Source organism: Panthera tigris, chromosome B1, assembly GCF_018350195.1.
Source record: "Panthera tigris isolate Pti1 chromosome B1, P.tigris_Pti1_mat1.1, whole genome shotgun sequence".
Lineage (NCBI taxonomy): Eukaryota > Metazoa > Chordata > Mammalia > Carnivora > Felidae > Panthera > Panthera tigris.
In genome coordinates, this window is record NC_056663.1 from 104,438,041 (window position 1) to 104,458,895 (window position 20,855).

General features: G+C 38.5%; 2 protein-coding genes and 1 long non-coding RNA gene across 12 annotated transcripts in view; 1 reads left to right on the forward strand and 2 right to left on the reverse strand.

Moving 5' to 3' along the window:
• SYNPO2 (synaptopodin 2) overlaps nt 1–7,359 on the reverse strand; it is a 209,984-nt gene extending 202,625 nt beyond the window's left edge. For 2 of the 3 annotated variants that reach the window (XM_042983988.1, XM_042983986.1), the window contains exon 1: nt 6,546–6,944. The gene's annotated coding sequence lies outside the window, so the exon portion shown is untranslated. Of the gene's footprint in view, nt 1–6,545; nt 6,945–7,332 lie in introns of those variants that run through there. The other variant, XM_042983987.1, reaches the window with a different exon arrangement.
• A 5,685-nt stretch (nt 7,360–13,044) lies between these two features.
• SEC24D (SEC24 homolog D, COPII coat complex component) overlaps nt 13,045–20,855 on the forward strand; it is a 108,082-nt gene continuing 100,271 nt past the window's right edge. For 2 of the 7 annotated variants that reach the window (XM_042983990.1, XM_015539992.2), the window contains exons 1-2: nt 14,639–14,752; nt 18,989–19,147. In XM_042983990.1, the coding sequence (XP_042839924.1) occupies nt 14,641–14,752; nt 18,989–19,147 (271 nt within the window). In that variant the 5' untranslated portion in view covers nt 14,639–14,640. Of the gene's footprint in view, nt 13,064–14,635; nt 14,753–16,652; nt 16,830–17,346; nt 17,578–18,225; nt 18,248–18,988; nt 19,148–20,855 lie in introns of those variants that run through there. The other 5 variants (XM_042983994.1, XM_042983991.1, XM_042983992.1 and 2 more) reach the window with 5 other exon arrangements.
• Nucleotides 13,737–16,638, reverse strand: LOC122237972. Of its 2 annotated transcripts, none has more exons than XR_006216820.1 (3): nt 16,112–16,638; nt 14,596–14,741; nt 13,737–14,505 (listed from the first exon to the last, which is right to left on the reverse strand). It is a non-coding gene; the product is annotated as an uncharacterized LOC122237972 (long non-coding RNA). The 2 variants fall into 2 exon arrangements; XR_006216819.1 differs by having other exon boundaries at nt 16,081–16,638.

Here is a 20,855-nt window from a genome sequence, read left to right on the forward strand (position 1 = left end):
ATGTAGGCTGTTGATACAGCGGTGCATCTAAAAGCCCCCAAAATTACAGTTTTAAAGTAATAAAATAAAAACAAATAATTTGATAATTTGATCAGTTACTCATATAAATATATATTTTAAAATCTATAGTTTTTTCTTTACTGGAAATCAAGAGACATAGAAATGGAAAAAAGCAAACCACATAAAACAGATAACAATAAAGAATTAAGTTAAACAGAAACATATAAAACCTATATGTTGAAAAAAACAAAACCCCAAAAATCTATACTAACTTATTGAAGGGCCCAAAGACAAAGCAAATAACAGAGCATGTTTTGGGTTGGGAAATCTTAACATCACAAAAATATCAAGCCTCTGGGAAAAATAATAAATTCAATGAAAGAATATTAACAGCTTTATAGAGGTATAATTGAAATACTGTAAACTGTACATATTTAAATATGAAATTTGAGATACAACACATGCACATACATCTATAAGATGTATCTTATCTTGGGATAATGAACATATCTATCACCCTTAGAGGTATAACTCTTGCCCCTTGGTAATCTCTCCCCCTCACTTCTCTCTCCTCCTTCCCCATTTCCAGCCACTTACAGATCTAGTTTCTGTTACGATAAATTAGTTTGCATTTTCCCAATATTTATTTAAACGAAATCTTATAATATATTCTCCTTTTGGTTTGGCTTCTTTCACTCAACATAATTGTTTTGAGAGTTATCCTTATATGGATATACCACAATTTGTCAATCTACTCACCTGTTCATAGAAATCTGGGTTAATTTCAGTTTTGAGCTTTTACAAATAAAGCTGTTAGGAACATTTGTGTATGAGTATTTTTATGGACATGTTTTTGTTTTCAGAACTTAAAAGTCTCCGGAAGAAAACAGCAGAAAAATCTTTGTGATCTTGACTTTTAAGTTTTGAGTTTTTCATTTAGGTTTATGTTCTATGTTGAATTAATTCTTTTATATGGTGTGAGGTAGGAAGTAGGAATTAAAGTTCATTTTTTGTATGTGGATATCAAATTGTTCCAGTGCCATTTGTCAAAAAGATAAAAAGAGTATCTGTCCTCCTTTATTTATACCTGTATTGAAAATCAATTGACTATATATTTTTGTTGATTTATTTCTGAAATCTACCAATCTGTTTCCTTAATGTTTTTGTCTATTTTGATGATAATACCATACTGATCTGATTATTGTAGCTTTGCAATAAGTCTTAAAGTCAGGTAGTATAAAACCCTCAACTTTGTTCTTCTTCAAAGTTGTTTTAACTCATGTAGGTCTTTGTATTTCCATGTTTATTTTTGAATAGCTAGTGATTGTTTCAAAACAACTCTTGCTGGCATTGTGACTGAAGTTGTATGGAATCTATAAATCAATTAGGAAAGAGTTGACTTCTTAAAAATACTAAGCTTCCAATTCATCAATACAGTATATTTCATTTATTTAAATTATTAGAAAATTTCAGATCTTCTATATTTCTCTCAGCAATGTTTTGAACTTTTCTATGTATAGGGCCTACACATCTTTTGTCAGACTTAACCCTAATGTTTCATATTTTGATTCTAATATAAATGGCATTGCTTCATTAAAATTTGTTAAAACTTTAATTTCTAATTGTGGCTACTATATATAGAAATACCATTGATTTTCAAATATTGATCATATATTCTTCAACCTGGCAAAATTTGTGTATTAGTTCTAGCAGCTTTTTTTATAGAATCCAATGAATTTTTATATAAACTATTACATTGTGTGCAAACAAGGGTTTTTATTTTATTTTTTCCAAACAAGATGGCTCTTTTTCCCCCTGCCATATTGCACTGTCTAGAACCTCTAGTACAGTGTTGAATAAGGAGATAAGAGCAAACATTCTAGTATCATTTTTCATCTTTGGTGAAAGTAATTCAATTTTTCATCATTGAAAATTTTTTGAAAATGCCTATTATAAGGTTTAAGAAGTTTATTTTTTTTTTCCTAGTTCACTGAGAATTTTCATCAGTATGGATGCTGGATTTTGTCACATGCCTTTTTCTGTGTTTGCTGAGATAATTGTACGTTTTTTTTTCTTTTTAATCTCTTTATGTGGTAAAGTACATTGCTTTTTTGAACGCTAAACTAGTCTTGCATTCCTGGAAGAAACTCCACTTGGTCAAAATATATTTATCCTTTTTACATATTGTTTTCATTTGACATGCTAAAATTTTGTTAATATTTGTACCTATACTTATGAGCAATATTAATTTGTATATTTTTCCCTTTTAATGACTTTATCTGGTATTGGTATTAGGTAATGGAGCATTACAGAATTATTTGGGAGTTATCATATCTTATTCAATTTTTTGAATAATTTTTATAGAATTGGGTTCTTTTCTTCCTTAAATATTTGGTAGAATTTAGTAATGAGGACATCTGAGCCTAGAATATATCTCTCAGAAAGTTTTAAATTACAATTTCAGCTTAATAGATGTAAGACTATTCAGGTTATTTGTTTCTTTTTTCAGTGAACTTTGTTAATTAAACTATAAAATTCATTGGCATAAAGTTATTCATAATATTCTCTTATTATTTTTTAATATTGGTATAATTTATAGTGATGTTATGTCTCATTCCTGATATGGTAATTTGTGTTGTGTCTCTAGTGCTGTCTCTCTCCCACTCCATCTCTCTCCTTCCTGATCTGTCTGGCTAGAAGATTGCCAATTTTACTGTCTTGAAGAGCCATCATTTGATTTTCACTGCTTTTATCTATTATCTTTCTGTTCTCTATTTGACGGGTTTCCCAACTCTGATCTTTATTGTTTCCTTTTTACAGTTTACTTTAGGTCTCGTTTGTTCTTCTTTTTCTAGCGCCTTATGTTGTAAACTGGCATCATTAATGTAATGGTCTTTCTTCTTTTCCAATAAGCATTTTAGTGCTATAGATTTTTCCCCTAAATAATGCTTCTGCTACATCCCACAAAGTTTGACATGCCATACTTTCATTTACCTCAAAATCATTTTTAATTTCCCTTTTGATCTTACTGACCAGTGGGTACACAGAAATATAATATTTAGTTTCCAAATATCTGGGATTGTTCCAGATCATTGTAACTGATTTCTAATTTAATTCAATTACAGTCAGAGAATAAATTTTGTATGACTTAAATCCTTTTAAATTTATTGAGATTTATTTCATGACTTAGAATGATCTATCTTCATAAATTAACTCTAAATAAATCACAGACAAAACTGAAAAACCTAAAACTATAAAACATCTAGAAGAAAACATAGATGTCTTTGTGATTGAGTTAAAGATTTCTTAGATATAATGCCAAAAGCATGATTTATAAAAGAAAAATTAGTAAATTGAATTTCATAAAAATTAAGAAATTCTCTTCAAAAGACACTATTAAAGAATGAAAAACTGGGGTGCCTGAGTTGCTCTGTTGGTTAAGTGTCCAACTCTCGATTTTGGCTCAAGTCATGATCTTACAGTTTTATGAGTCAATACCTGCCCTGTGAGTGCCAAACCTGCTTGGGATTCTCTCTCTCTCTCCCATTCTCTCTACCCCTCCCCTGCTCATGCTATCTCGGTCTCTAAATAAATAAATAAATAAAAAATAAATAAACAAACTTAAAAAAAAAAAAGGAATGAAAAACCAAGCCACAGTCTGACTGAAAATATTTGCAAATAGCATGTCTGATAAAGGACTTGTGAAGAAATCCCAAAAACTCAATAGTAAGAAATAAAACAACCAAATGAAAATGAGCAAAATATTTGAACAGACACTTTACCAAGTATGATGTATAGATGGCAAATAAACACATGAAAATATGCTTGACAACCTTAGGCATTGGAGAAATGCAAATTAAAACTACCGTGAGATGCCACTAAACAACTATGAGAACTTCTAAAATCAAAAACACTGACCATACCAAGTTCTGGAGAGGATACGGAGGACCTATAATTCTCACTTACTGTTGGTGATAACATGAAATGCCACACCACTTTGGAAAAGAGTCTGGCAATATCTTAAAAAATTAAACGTACATCAACCCAACTATTGTGACCCAACTATTCTACTCCTAGGTATTTCTCTGAAAGAAATGAAAGGATATGTCCATACAAGGATGTGTACATAAATGGTTATATCAGCTTCGTTTGGAAAAGCCCCAAAGTGGATAATCCAACGTCCATCAGCCAATATAGATAAACAAAGTGTGATACATCCATTCAATGGCAACTTACTTAACAATAAAGAGGAATGACCTACCAGTGCACATACACAAATAGATAAATCTCAACATAATTAAGTAAAGAAAGTCATCCCACCCACCCCCAAAATAGCATATACAATATGATTCTACCTGTATAAAATTCTAGAAAACACAAACAAATCTTTGACAGAAAGCAGATCAATGGTTTCTTGGGAGCTGAAGGGTAGAGAGAATAAGGAAGAAGTGATTACAAAGGAGTACAAGGAAGCTTTTAGGGGTGGTGGATTTGTTATTTTAATTATGATGATTTCACTGGCATGTACATATGTCAAAAACATCAAATCGAACACTTTAAGTATGTGCAGCTTGTTGTATGTCAGTTATATGTCAATGAAGATGTTAAAAAATAAAAAGGAGCTATAACTAAAGTTCAATACTAGCAACATGAATTTAATATTTATTATTTCATAAATCATCCTTTAGGTTTTGTTTCAATTCCAGAGAATATATTAGTTTAATTAAAACTTTATTTTTTTTGAACAATGGCTTTTTTATATGAAAGCATTCATTAAAATTCATTTTCTGGGGGTGACTAGGTGGCTCAGTTGGTAAAGTGTTCGACTTTGGCTCAGGTCATAATTTCACGGTTCGTGGAGTCAAGCCCTGTGTTGGGTTCTGTGCTGACAGCTTAGAGCCTGGAGCCTGCTTCAGATTCTCTGTTTCCTTCTTTCTCTGCCCATCCCCTGCTTGTGATCTGTCTCAGCCTCTATCTCTGACTCTCTCTCTCTCTATCAAAAATAAATAAATGTTGAAAATTTTTTTTAAAAATTGGTTTTCTGATGTATAAAGTATTTTAAAATGTATATTTGCGTTTCACTAATATTTACATAATATGTCTAAAATTACAACCAGCTAAAAAATAAACTATTGAGTGAATTATTTCAACTTAGAACTGTTCTTTCATTTCCTTCCTACTTTTTTCTATGCTGCATTGAAGCCTAAACCTTTATTCAAGTTAAATTAAGATGTATGCATTTTATATCACCTTGAAACACTCTTCAAATAATGAAATTTTCAATTAACTAAATATTAATATTAATTAGCAATAAAAATTAAATATGAGTGCACTTTAAAAGCCAAGAATTCAAAAAAAGCAATGGAAGAATGCAAACTAAATCTAACTTGTTGCCTTCAGAAAACAACTTTTGCTTTTGCTTTATTGAAATGACATGGTCTTAGAACATCTTTTATGCATCCACTCAGCTGGCTCTGTTTTGATGTACATAGGGCTCTGGTGATGTACATAGGGCTGCATTCTTTATCTTCTATTCAATTCTTTCCTGAACTCCAATTCTGTTAGTCATTTAAATGTGAAATACAACTAGATATTCCATGAACCTAAACTAAGTTTGTTAAATATTACAGTCAGAACTTCTTATCCAAGATGATTATTCTTACATTTGGTATTTCCAGACCAGACTTCTCTGACCTCAGGTTGAAATATTGCAATTCATACCTAATATTAATATTTGATGTCTCATATAAATCTCAAATATAACATGTCCTAACCTGAACCCTATTCCCCACCCTCATCCCTCCTCACATAGTTTTCTCCACCTCAGTAAAGTGTACTATTCAAACCAGTTGCCTATAAATCCTGAACAGTTAGATAGAAGGTCCAAAGAAAGATAATAAGTAATTAATTATTATGTTCCTATATGTCTGTTAAAGGCAATGAACATAAATTTATATTGACATTTTATTAGTTCTTCAACAAAGATATTCGTTCAGCATCTTTAACCATTTAAAAACAATTCGACTTTTCGCAATTTCTGAGGCAATTCACAACCCCCATTCCATTTTCCTTTTAATAGTTAGAACAAAGTTTGAACCTACAGTTGCACCAGATAAGAAAACTCTCAACTTTTAAACAAGTCTTGAAAACCTAACTCTAAAAAGAAGGTGTTTCCTTAGGAGGCAATAAAATACCACTTGTTAGTGAAGTAAACACATAGTTGGTCCACAAACTGGTGGAGTACACAGAGGGCAAGGACTGAGCGGCCACTCCAGATAGCAAGGTGGCGGTTTTAATAAGCAAGGGAACTGGGGCACCTGGGTGGCTCAGTCAGTTAAGGATTAAGGGTCCCGCTTCAGTTCAGGTCATGATCCTACGTTTCATGGGTTCTGCCCTGCGTAAGTTGGGCTCTGTGCTGACAGCCCAGAGCCTGGAGCCTACTTCAGATTCTGTGTCTCCCTCTCTTTCTGCCCCTCCCCTGCTCACACTCTGTCTCTCTCAAAAGTAAACATTGAAAGAAAAAAAGAAAAAGTAAGGGAACTTACTTAGGAGGCTTGTCTTCAGCTGCCGCTAGAGGAGTAGATTTCTGCACCTGCTGACAGAATCTTTAAAGTTTATATAGAGGCCTTAATGGGATTTGATCACATACACTGTCCAGATAGTTCAACAACAACCTTTCTAAAGGCTGTATCCTTGAAAATTGGTCCCATCTGCCCTTGTGGGCAGAACATACTTGCAAGGACAGGGGCTGGGAAGAGGAGCTTCTGATTGCCCGGATTCAGCTCTAGGGTCAACTGGCGGTCATGTCCTCTGGATGACCTTCTCCAACACAATTGTATATGTATCTATAAAAATCTTAGATGCCTGTGATTGTAATATAAAGTTACACTTTAAAAAATAACCCATGCAGCGTCTGGGTGGCTCCAGTCTGTTTAGTGTCTAACTTCGGCTCAGGTCATGATCTCCAGGATTGTGAGTTCCAGCCCTGAATGGGGCTCTGTGCTGACAGCTCAGAGCCTGCAGCCTGTGTCAGATTCTGTGTCTCCCTCTGTCTCTCTGTCTCTGTCTCTCTCTCAAAAAAAAAAATAAGTAAACATAAAAAAATTAAAAATAGCCCAAATTATTATGGGATAAGCCACCCGTTCACTAAATTCAGTCCCCATTCAGGGCGATGCAGCTGTTTCTGAAGGCTCCTCTGGATGCTGAATTCCATACACTTCTGAATACAGTCCTCAGATTCGTCCATTCTGACTGGGTCTTGCCACCATGTTCAGTCACCTATGACTTCTCCACTCCTCAGATTGTAAAGAGAACCCTGCCTGGCCTTCTCACTTCTAAACAGTTGCTCTTGGCTCGCGTTCATGGAGATGGGGCTCCTGGGAGGCTGAAGGGTGCACCAGAGGAAACAGACTCCCACTCTCACTGCTGCCAACACAGAACCTTTATGAGGTCAGGATGAGCTCTCCAGACCTACTCCCAGTTCGATCAGTATATTTGGAGTCTTCTTTGTGTCTCTTGTATTTAGAATCAACTCTTAGATCTAGGGGAAAGGAGAAAGTCCAAAAAGTCACCTTTAGTTCTTGGCTAGTGAACCGTGAACAATAGAAACATCAGCTCCTTTCAAAAGAAAACTCCACCCTTACCCATTAGGGTATGTTTTCAACATGAGACTCCATTAAAACAATAGAATTGCCAAACTGTCCACTCATTTGCTCCTCTGTGGTTAATTCACTCTAATCGACAGTTCTTTTGTGATTCTAGTCTATATGCTGTTCTGTATGTTGGTTTATGGTAGATTTACCCTGATAAGTAAAATTTAAAAGTGTCTTATTTAATTTTTAAATACACTAATTTTGGGCACCTGAGTGGCTCAGTCAGTTAAGCATCAGGCTTTGGCTCAGATCATGATCTCATGGCTTGTGAGTTCGAGCCCCGCATTGGGCCCTGTGCTGACAGCTCAGAGCCTGGAGCCTGCTTTGGCTTCTGTGTCTCCTTCTTTCTCTTTGCCCCTCACCCACCCACTCTCTGTCTCTCAAAAATAAATAAACATCAAAAAAAATTTTTTTAATATAATTGTAAGAATATGATTATTTGTTTAAGAGGTCCCCCTCCCCACACAAAACCAGTGGCTCAAACTTCATACAGTTATTTTTCTCTCATGTAACAGCTCAGAAGCAGACATGGGGCTCAAGGTGAGTTGGTGACTCTGGTTCATGAAGCTACCTAGGCACCAAAGTTTCCTTCACATTCTTTCCACCAATCCCAGAGAACTGTCCTTACCCCAAGGGTTCATTTGGCTTGACCACTACCATCTACATTACAGCCTGCAGGAAAGTGAGAGAAAATTCATCAGGCTGAAAATTTTAAGGATGAAACAAAGAAGTTGCATATAATTTCCACTCTGGTCAGTGAGTCCCAGAGCTACAACCAGCTGTAAGGAAGGCTGGAGCCACGGTCTCCTGGCTGTGCAGCCCCACATCAGCTAAAACTCAGGAGAAGGATGGATACTCCAGAAATATTAGCAGTTTCTGCCACAATGTGATATTCCAAAATCTAAATTTCTGGTAATTTAAATTTCTAACACTATATAATGCAATTCTATATTGTTATTTACAATGACAATATAGAATTGCAGAATAACAATACAGAATTGCATTATACTTCTAGATAATCAAGTAAGAGGATTTGAGGAAGGAATCAAAAGAAAATAATTTCTTGTTAATAAGCATATATCGAAGCAGTGACTTCAAATAGCTAGTACCTTTGCTACTTCTTCTGACCATTATTCAGTGAGTTATCTGGTCCTTTTTATTTCTCAGTTCAATCCTGATAGCAAAAAGGGAAATATTTGTTACAGAATAGCACATCATAAGCTTTCAAATCGGTAGACAGGGCACTTTGAGTGCCTATTTCTCTCTCTCTCTCTCTCTCTCTCTCTCTCTCTTTCTTTCTTTCTTTCTTTCTTTCAAGTAGGCCCCATTCCCAATGTGGCCTTGAACTCGGGACCCTGAGATCAAGAGTTGCACACTCTACCAACTGAGCCAGCCAGGTGCCCCTGTGGTAGAGTCCCCTCCCTAAAGAAATAGACCTCACGTTAAGGGAAGGCAACCTGGCTAGAGTGACTTCCCTCATGAGCCTGTAACATCAGAGTGTATGCCAATACATTATCCATATTTGGAAAACAAAGAAGTAGAAAATGTATAAAAGACTACGCCACCTGGTGTTCGGGGCTCAGTTTTTTGGGTACAAACCAACTGAGCGCATACCGGCACAAATAAAGTTGCTTCCTGGAAAGAAAAGCCTCGGTGTCATAACTCTCTGTGTGAGAAACCTGCTACACCCCAAGCTTTCAATATTAGAAAGGTGAGAGTACCTTTCTTGTAAGCATTCTGTTAAACAAAAGTTGGGTTTCATCCATGTCGTAAGTGTCTGCTCTCCTTCTTTGATCAAGAAAATCAGTGCAGTGAAAATACTGAGACATATATCATTGACTTCATCAATTGGAAAATCTTTGAAGTCAGAAATGTGGTCCGAGTAAGGGGTGAGCTATGAATATAGAACTATGGCTGTGCAGCAGGCACGACTCAATTTTCCACCAGCTTTTAAAGCACGTTATAAAACTACATTTACTATTCCTCCTCAAATCTTAGCCACCATCAAGAAAACCTGTGAGAAACCAAATGATTAAAGGATAAATTTCTGAGGCCTAAAATCTCACTGAGACTTTGTAAAAGAAATGTTTTCTGAACACCATATTCTTTATAAAGAGATGCTGCTTCCCATATTAGCAAATACACACATGCACGCGCACACACACACACACACACACACACACACAGAGGCAAGTAAGTCAGATCATGTCATTCACTTTAAATTTTTTTAATGTTTATTTATTTTTGAGAGAGAGAGATACAGAGCACAAGTGAGGGTGGGAGAGAGAGAGAGGGAGACACAGACTCTAAAACAGGCTCCAGGCTCTGAGCTGTCAGCATGGAGCCCTACATGGGGCTTGAACTCATGAGCCATGAGATCATGACCTGAGCTGAAGTCAGAGGCTTATCTGACTGAGCCACCCAGGTGCTCCCTCATTCCTCACTTTAAAACCTGAAATGACTCCTTTTTAAATCAGAGAAAAAACAAAACTCTTTATTTTTTTAAGTTTATTTTTACTTATTTTTGAGAGAGGGGGAGAGAGAGAGAGAGAGAGAGCGAGCGAGCGAGCGCTGGGGGGGGGGGGGAAGGGCAGAGAGAAGGAGAAAGAGAATCCTAAGTAGGTTCCACACTGTTAGCACAAAGCCCTATACGGGGTTCAAACTCATAGACCATGAGATCATGACCTGAGCCAAAATCAAGAGTCAGATGCCTAACCGAGTCACCTGGGCACCCTCAAAACTCTTTAAAATGGACTAAAGGGCCCTACACCATTCACTTCCCTTTTTAACCTTTTGTCTCTCCTCTCCTACAACTTTCCCCTCATTTCCTCCACCCCAGGTTTGCCGGACTCCTGTTCCTGGAACATGCCAGGCACCCTCCTTTCTGATTTAGGGACTTTTGGGGGCTCTTCTGCCTGAAATACTCTGCCCCCAGGTGATCTGCGTGGCTAACTCTATTACCTCCTTTAAGGTCTTGTTCAAATCTCACCTCTGTCAGGTGTGTCAATCCAGGTCTCCCAAAAAGCAGATGCCAACATGGAATTAGACACACAACAGAGTGACTGGGGAAACCACCTTTGAAGAGTAGAAGAGAGGGAACAAGAGCAGGAGAAGAAGGGAAAAAGGCTTCTGGTACCATGCAGATCCAACACCTGTGAAAAGAGGAGAAGGAGGTAGGAGGTCTGGGTAGGATGAGCCTCGTATTGCGATGCAGTTCTGAGAAAACCTCAGCCAGGACAATGGAAACCCCACAGGAAAGATTCCTTTTTTTTTTTTTTTAAAGTTTATTTATTTATTTTGAGAGAGACAGAGACACAGAGTAAGCAGGGGAGAGGAAGAGAAAGAGGGAGACAGAGAATCCAAAGCAGGGTCTGCGCTGTCAGTGTGCAGAGCCTGAAGTGGGGCTCGAACTCATGAATCGTGAGATCATGACCTGAGCCAATATCAAGAGTCAACCACTTAATCGACTGAGCCACTCAGGCACCCCGGAGGAAAGATGTCTTACTAGAGGGGTCCCATGCTGGGAAAAAGTAGTCTGACTTCAGTAGGCTTACTATGCTCAGTCATTGGCTTGAACTGCTGAGAAGAATATTTGCTTTGGGATGAATGGTGTTGTGAAAGGCATAACAGCTGAAGGATGTCATCCATTTACATGCCTGGGAGTAGGTAACCTTGGAGGGAGCTCTGAGTGGCATGCCTTCAGGCACCACAGACCCCTACCCTAAGTACTCTATGAAGTACTACAATCATTAATTATCCCACATAAAACAACCCATCACCCACTTGGCAGTCCCAATCCCCCTCACCCTGCTCTACTTTTACTTTGTTCCATAACACTTTGTTTCATATCATTAAATGTTCATGATAACAATGAGAGGAATGTAATATCCCAAATTTACGAGTACACCAAGGTTAGTAAGCTTAGAATGTGCATTCATTACAGGATTCCCCAGGGTTTCATCCTTAGACTTTATCTCCTTAATTCCATCGTCACAGATATGCTGTTAATAATGATAGTTATTTTGATGGTGCCATAACAACATTATTGAGCATGTATTATGTGCCAAACACTGTACCAAGTACTTTACCTGCATTATTTCCTTTAATTACTACAAAAAATTTTGTGATTAGTATTATAATTACTCCCATTTTTATTGATGAGAATACTGAAGTTTAGGGAGGGAACACATAGCCAGTAACTGGCAGAAACAGAAGTCATGACTTGGTCTGACTGCAGAGCCTTATCCCTTGTCTGCCAGATTGATTTCTGGGGAAAAAAAAAATCATTGAATCATTCCTTTGCTTAAAATTTTTCATTGCCTCTCCAGAGCCTTTGAGGGCCCTCAAGAGCTAGCCTAGCCCACCTACCTGATCTCATAGAGATGAATCTATCTATCTATCTATCTATCTATCTATCTATCTATCTATCTATCTATCTATCTCATTCCTCTCCTCACTCCTTTAGAACCCCACCTTTGAGCTGTACTAGACCATCTCACCTCTGAATGCCCCAGATTCCTTGTCTTCCCTCTTTCATTCCTGCTACCTCTCACTCCTTTTTTTTCTAACTCATTTTTGTCCTCAGGGACTCAGTTCAGATGCCACCTCCATCAGGGAGATATCTCTCACTTTCCAAGTCTGGGCTCAATGTCTCTTCTTACATTTTCCCACGGCAACTTAGTCTTCTCATAGAACTCTAATCCACTGTACCATACTTATAGGTCCCACCAGACCAAGTGTCGGCAAGCTTTTTCTTTAAAGGGCCAGGTAGTATATATTTTAGGTTTTTTGAGTTTTGTGGGAAATGTCACAACTACTCAACTCTGCTGCTGTAGTGCAAAAGCAACCACAGAGAGTATAATAATGAAAAGCATGGCTGTGTTCCAATAAAACCTTATTTATGGACATTGAAATTTGAATTTCATATAATTTTTATGTGTCACGAAATATTATTCTTCTTTTGATTTTTTTCAACTATCTAAAAATATAAAAACCATTTTCAGCTTGCAGGCTGTACAAAAATAAGCAGGTGGGCCAGATTTTGTAGTTTGCCAATCCCTGTACTCTTCCATGAACTTTTAATAGCTAGAGCAGTGTCTCATCCAACTTCATATCCACAGTGTTTAGTACAGCATCCAGCTTATAGTGAGTGCTTAATAAATGTTAAATAAGTAAAACTCATATAGCTAGTAGTGAGTGATAGTTTCAGGATTCAAACCTGAGTCAACTTGACCTGGCAGTGTGATGTCACACTGCCCAATCTATGGCTGATGACATAAGTAATGCAGCATACTCAGAGCAAGATATTCAAGATATTAGCAAAGTAATTCTAGCTAGGAGTGAAACTGCTGGGCCATATGGTAACTCTATATTTTAACTCTAAAAAAATATTTCTTCTAGAATCAGCTTTGGTAAGTTACATTGTCACCAGAGATTTCAATTTTAATTATTTTTTTATTGTCTTTTTGTATGGGGGGTGATATTGCCTCTTTTATTTTAAAAATAAAATCTCATACAGAGTGGCAACATTGCCTAATTGCTAAGAGCACAGCCTTTGAAGCCAGACTGCTCCAAAAACTACGTTGAAACTACGTTGTTTATTTGAAGTTCCCAAGAATATTAAAAATGTATATCTAAACAAAAATTTGTACATGAATGTTCATGAAATTATTCATAATAGCCAAAAGGGGGAAGCAACCTAACTGCCCATCAACTGATGAATGGATAGTGAAATGTGTTATATCCATACAATGGGATATTATTTGGCAATAAGGAAATAAGTACTAATACATACTACTTCATGGATGAACCTTGAAAACATTATGCTAGGGGCACCTGGGTGGCTCCGTCCGTTAAGTGTCTACCTCTTGGTTTCAGCTCGGGTTATGATCTCACAGTTTCATGGATTTGAGCCATGCATTGGTCTCTGTGCTGGCAGCATGGAGCCTGCTTTGGATTCTCTCTCTCTCCCTCTATCTCTGCCCTTCCCCACGTGTGCTGTCTCTGTCTCTCTTTAAATAAATAAACTTAAAAAAAAAAAAGGAAACATTATGCTAAGTGAAAGGGTAGTCACAAAGGGCTATGTATTATATGATTCCATTTATATGAAGTGTCTAGGATAGGAAATCTTTACAGATAAAAAGTAGACCAGTGGTTGCCTAGGGTTGTAGAATGGGAGGGTAGTAGGGAAAAGGCAGTGACTACTAATGGGCAGGGTTTATTGGGGAGGGATGAAAATATTCTAAAATTGATTGTGGTGATGGCTATACAACTCTGTAAACATACTGAAACCCACAGGACTGTATACTTTAAATGGGCGAATTGTTAATTATATTTCAATAAAACTGGTATTAAAAAAATAGAGAAAGAAGTAATTTCCAGAAGTACCTTTGCGTCTGGCTCTTGATGATCATTTAAACTGTATTGTTACTGTTATTGGTTGCTGCTCAAGTTAGCCTACCATGTACCCTTCTCCCCACCACCATTTAATTTGGCCTTATTTACTGTGTTTTCAGATGTTTAATACAGTCCAAGTCTTGGCTATTTCATTTTTAAAAAATATAAATCCTCTTCAAAGTGTAGCTTTTCAACCAGAGACTCCAAATTTCTTAAGTTACATAAATGCTTAGAGCACCATAGTTTTTTTCCAAAGGATATATATAACAGAAAGAACCCTGAGTATTGTCAGGTAATTCATTCTCTTTCTATACAATCTTTTGCACCATCGATTATCTTCTTTATTTTCCTTTTACAGTTAGAACAGAGGGGTTCCTGGCTCTGGCTCAGTCGGTGGAGCATGTGACTCTTGATCTCAGGGTTATGAGTTCCAGCTCCACGTTGGGTGAAGAGATTACTAAAAAGTAAATAAATAAGAATAAATTTAGAACAGAAAGACCCTAAAGAACACAGAACTCCAGCACATGGACACTCCCTGTGACCTCACCTTTCAATTAGGATTTGGTTACCAGGGTGACCACATTAATTATACATGGAACATCAGAGGCTGACATCAGGTGACAGTGGGGTAGTTTGGACCAAGGAAGGCTGGGAATCCAGGCTGATCCTCCTGTCTGGTAAAGGCCAACAATCCTACAAAAAGTGTAATGTCAGAAGTTAGTCACTAAAGGGGTGGTATATAAGGTCACGAGAAGGGAAACTGGCCTGAAACCAGAAGTCTATTTCATAAGAAAAAGAAATTTGGGATTGGTAACTCCAGTAACTGGTGGAACTGTATGGTCTATTAATATCTTAGTTATTTGAAAGCTTAACTATAAGGCAGTTACAGGAGAGAAAGGCAAAACCATTTAATAGAGAAGAGCAAATCAGAGTAATATTAAGAGAAAGAAAAATGAGGTAAAAATTACTTTGAAATACAATTAGAAGGCATGACTTCCAACTAAAAGACTAGGAGGTTATTTTCATTTTCTGAAATTTGGTTTATTAATCTATAAGTGATTAAGTTGAATTCACTTCTCACTGAATACTGACTTATCCATATATCTAATCCCTTCCAGCTTTAAATATTTAGGAATTCAACACTTAGTACTGAAATCACAAGTTGTTTGTCTGATATCCCTGGACAAAGAGTTAGAAAGAATTTACAAATTCAAATTTAGTGGTTTTATAGAGGCAACAAGCCAACCAGCTGATAGGAATCAGCTCTCCTATCTCTGAGAGACTACTGTTTCTTACATTCATTGTGACATAACTGTGATATGACAACTTTTTTTATTGCTCTTACAAGCTGTGTTGCTTCAACACAGATCAAAGCTTCCTAAACTTCATCAAACATTTTCATTATACTGAGAATACAGGAAACAAATTTAAAACAAAATTTTTATTGTAGATTTTCAAATCTAACCAATGGGCAGGGCATCACACTTTAAAGCTGTAGAAAAAGGAGAAGTGGGAAAGAGACCATTAGACTTCACCATGCTGGAATAACTTAAAATGCCTGCAAAAACTCATGTAGCATTTCAGCAGTAGCATTATACCCATGCAAGTGTTTGCCCAAGGATTTCATCAGTAAAGGGATTTGTCAAGCAGTCTTTATCTTCTTGTAGTCCAGAGAAAAGCATATTTTGAAAACAAAACACTGATTTGGTTTGCTTTGTGTAAGTTTGGTAGCTATACCAAACCTAGGGTTGGCTGAAGGCCTTTCTATCTAGCAGTGGGGCGTTGTGAGAAACCAGCGAGATGGTCCTAGTTTTTAAGGCTGGATAGAGAAGTCAAGTCCCAGGTCTCACATAGGTTGTCTTTCTCAGCTGTTTCTTAACAACACAGTGAGCTAAACACTGGGTCCTTATGTATGAATTGATTCCTGTTTGGGGTGGGTTCAATCATTCTCCTTCACAATGAATCTGTAGACATTCCTTGAAGGAATACACAGAAGTCTAGCAATTTCAGCTTCAATGAAGGCACCTCTTACCACACTTTTCAGTTAGGACATCTTTGTCTACCTATTTTACGCGTTGCCAAGCTGCTTCGGACGTTCCTTCTTCTGTAGTGCATTGCACAAATGCGTCATCAAATTGTCCGTGTACACGTGCCAGATTCGCCTTTAAACTCTCATCTCTTCGGAGTCTTGAATCGTGTACCTTCCAGTATTAGCAAGCAATACCTGTAATATCAGTTACTCAAGTAATACGTAATGAATAGCTGAAGCTGCAACCTGTTGAATGAAAGAATGAATGAACCCTCATTACGCACTCCCGCCTTCCTACACGGCTCCGCTGTGAAAACACTGATTTATCAACAGCGTTAACATTTTGACCTGTTATAGGGGAACAAACAAACAAACAAACAAAACACACAGAAAGAGGAGAATAGACAAAAAAAAAAAGGAAGGACGGGCTGCCCAAACTCCGGCAGTTCTCTCGGCCAGGCCCCGCCTCCGGCCCCGCCCCGCTCCGTCGCGTCTGTGCGCGTGCGCCGGCGGGTGCGCGGCAGCTGGTCTGAGCCCCGGCGCTGGGGGTGCGCAGCCGGGAGAGTGTTTGACGTGGCAGTTCCCAGCCCAGCTGCAACTCTGTGCGCGAGACCAGCCTGTGGGGACACAGGGCCGGGGGAAAGGCGCCGCGGGAGCAGCGGCCGCAGCGGGAGCAGGGTCACCGGGGGCAGCTGGCGCTAGGAGCAGAGCGCAGGCTCTCGGAAGTTCAGAGGCGTGCGGCAGCAGAACAGGTAATGCCTCGCCCTGCCTAGCTACGCTCTGGCGGGACAGCCCCTCCCCAGGCACAGCTGGAGCGGGGTGCGGTGCGGGGCCCGGGATGGGGGTTGGCGGGAGACTGGATGCTAAGCTGTGGCAGGGCAGCGGGGGAGATCTCATACTTAGCTCGTACAGCCCTTTCGTGCAGTTTAATAATGGGGGTGGGGTGGGTGGGCGTGGGCATTTTTTTACCCGCCCCCGCCCCCATCTTTTTGTCTTGGGATGCTGGGACTGCGTGCTTAGGGTCCTCACCAGCCCCAAGATTCCAGGGACACTGCCAGCGGTTTTCTTGTCTCCGTATCAACTTAATTTCCTTTTTGGAGGAAGGCAATATCGGAAATATTGATAGTAAAAATGGCAACTGTATCTTCAAGCTTCGGGACATCCTGAGAGTGCAACCAATTTGTCCAAATCCGAACCTGGTCCAGGGTGAGAGGCACACCTCAGCGATAATCGACCAGTGACAATGGCCTGGGGCTCCCCAGATTTTGATCCTAGGCCTGCTGTTGCCAAGTGGCTTTCTGCCATGTCGCCGCTTGACGCTGAGTCAGGTTTCTGTAACTTGGTGCTGTGTGAGGAAGTTTGACGTGGCAAACCGGGCTGCGTGAGGAAGCAAATTCCTGTCAGGACCAGTAGAGAGGGACCCGACTGCTTGCTTCCTGCTGTTCGGAGTGAACATCCCGGCCTTGCCTCTCCGTCACTCAGCAACAGGCTGCTACGTAGGTGTGTGCTCCTGCTGACTTCCGAAATGTGCTTGGTTGGATGAGCTTGACCAAAGCTCAGGCTGCCACGTCTCTCTCTGCTGAAGTGGGAGGAGGGAAAAAAGTGTTGTCAGTAACAAAGTGGACCAGCAGGCTTCTTCCTGTCTCTCCTCTCTGCAGTTCTTTCCTTCCAAGGAGAGGAAAGCGATCTTACGATATTTTCGCTTGGTGCTTTTAATTTTGGAAACGCATAGTTTAATAGGAAAATGAAACCGAATAAAGAATGACATTTCCTGAATGTAGGTCTATTTCAAGGCTTAGCAGGTATCACCGAAATTTACCTTAAAAGGTAGTATCGTAAAATAACAACAGGAAGGGTATTTCTATGCCAGGTAAAAGAAACCGGAGAGAAATCGTAGTATCAGTGTTTTATATCTGCCAAATCTTTAGAAACTTTATTTTGTAAGAGGGACCTGAGGCCCAGAGAGGTTCTTCACCTTATCCCATGTCACACAGCTAAGTATTAGTATATTTATAGTGAAAGCCTACTTCCTTTGCTAGGATTCACAGCCTTTTTTGTTACAAAAGATTTTTTGACAGTAGTTCTGTGTGAAATGTCTCTTGTCTTGTGAAACCTGGAAAAAATGGAAAATTTAAAACAAATTGATGTTTAGCTTCTGAGTAGAATCAAGGTGGGTATGTTACATTTGTGTGTGTGTGTGTGTTGCCTGAACATATATGAAATTGCTTTTTTTCTTTGTTCCTTAAATATATGTGCATATGTTTTCAGAAGTGTGATATTTAAATTAGAAAGAGAGTCTGTCATCTCTGAATGAGAAACCACTGACAACTCCCAAATTGTTGTAGGCTGCAACCTGCCTTAGTCATTTCATGACTCACAGAGTGAGTCCATTATCCGCTCCTTTATCTTCTGCTATATTTGTTGGACTATTGATCTCTCTTCGTCCTAACTGCCTAACGAAAATTACTAATTAGGATAGCACTGAAATGACAGGAGCCAAAAAACATTTGGTTGCAGACCACTGGCAGTTGTGCTGGTCAGTGAATCGAATGACTGTGATTATTGCCAGTGGCATGCTTTGCGCTGAAACAGGGCCATGGAAACCAAAGGCACAAACATAGGAGACTATCTGTGAAATAGTTCATTCTTCCAAAGAAAAAGTGATTGGCAAGTTGTTATTCATATTTTGTGCCTGAGAATTTGCCTATAGAAGCGAGTTACTGAGTTCCATAGAGCTATGATTAGAGCCTGTTTAGGGGATAATGGTATGATATGTTGTGTGATATGAAGACGTCTCGTGCACCTGATATTTTCCTCAAACCACTGTAAATATTTACTAACGGCATTCTTATTTTTAATAGCATTAAGTAACTCAAAATCTCTTGTTGACGTTTTTTTTCTTCTGTTGCAGGCTTCTTTTGTAGAGCTATCCCTTGGAATGATATTTTCATAATGAGTCAACAAGGATATGTGGCTACACCCCCCTATTCTCAGTCCCAGCCTGGAATAGGTCTTTCTCCACCACATTATGGACACTATGTGGACCCATCTCATGCAGGTTCTCCACCAGGTAAAGTGCATTATTTTGGCTTGTATGTGATTATTGATTCTCAGTACTCGGAGACTTAAGACATTCTGAAAGAGCAGCTTTGGGAGTGTTGAATGGTCATTATATAATGCAGTGGTTTGAGAGTATAGGCTTATTTGGAAAAGTATATTATAGAAGAAGCCTGCATCATCAGTTTGGTTATTGCTTGGAATACAATGAGTTTGGTTTTAAAATATAGATTAAAACAACTGACGAATGGATAAAGAAATTGTGGTTTATATACACAATGGAATACTACGTGGCAATGAGAAAGAATGAAATATGGCCCTTTGTAGCAACGTGGATGGAACTGGAGAGTGTGATGCTAAGTGAAAGAAGTCATACAGAGAAAGACACATACCATATGTTTTCAGTCTTAAGCGGATCCTGAGAAACTTAACAGAAGACCATGGGGGAGGGGAAGGAAAAAAAAAAAAGGCTAGAGAGGGAGGGAGCCAAACCATAAGAGACTCTTAAAAACTGAGAATAAACTGAGGGTTGATGGGGGGTGGGAGGGAGGGGAAAGGGGGTGATGGGCATTGAGGAGGGCACCTGTTGGGATGAGCACTGGGTGTTGTATGGAAACCAATTGGACAATAAATTTCATATTAAAAAAAATAATAATTAAAAAAATAAATATGACCTTTGATTATTAAAAAAAAAATAGATTAAAACAAAGAAGCTCCTGAATGTTTTGTTTTTACTGTTAGACTTGTTCTTGCTATTAATCAGTTGTGTGGGGTTATTTAAACATTTAATAAAAAACCGAATTAAATATGTACATATATATCATACATACTATATATATTATATATATATACATACACTAAAGTGCTTTTGGCAATCATAAAAAATCAGGCTTGATATTGGAAAAATATGATTAGATTCGTATGTCAAAGATTACAAAGTGATAATAACAAAAACATGGCCTTACCTTGAAATAATTAGTGATTGAAATCATTAATGGAGTGGGATTACCATTGCTCTGATGGAAGTTGGCACCATGAAGCCACCTCCCTTTATCAAGAGGCTGCTCTGAGGGACCCAAGTTTGAGGGTCAGGGGTGAGGCTAATAAGAGCTTGTTTCAGGTCTAATGGCCCCAAATTTCCTAAAAATATTTGTTTAAGACAGTTATTAGGAATTCCGACAGAATGCTGAGGAATTCATCTCAAATCGTTGTGTAAATCAGTGAGTGTCTCTTGGGGATCACTAGGACTGACTCGGATATGTAGAATCTGGGCTCTGCTGGATAGCATGTATGGAGTGCAAATCACTGAGGGCTGGGGAATGCCCTGTAGGGAGGCTTGACTGCAGCAGCCACACAAAGTTTGTTTCAGAAGATGCTCTAAAGACTGAATTTCCTGTGGAAAGTGACTCTTGTGATTTAGTCTGCCCCTAATTTTTAAAAACCTTCAGATGACGTTAAAAAAAAAAAAATTAAAAAAAAAATTAAAAAAGGGGCGCCTGGGTGGCTTGGTCGGTTAAGCGTCCGACTTCGGCTCAGGTCATGATCTCACGGTCCGTGAGTTCGAGCCCCGCGTCGGGCTCTGTGCTGACAGCTCAGAGCCTGGAGCCTGTTTCAGATTCTGTGTCTCCCTCTCTCTGACCCTCCCCCGTTCATGCTCTGTCTCTCTCTGTCTCAAAAATAAATAAACGTTAAAAAAAAAAAAAATTAAAAAAAAAAAAAAC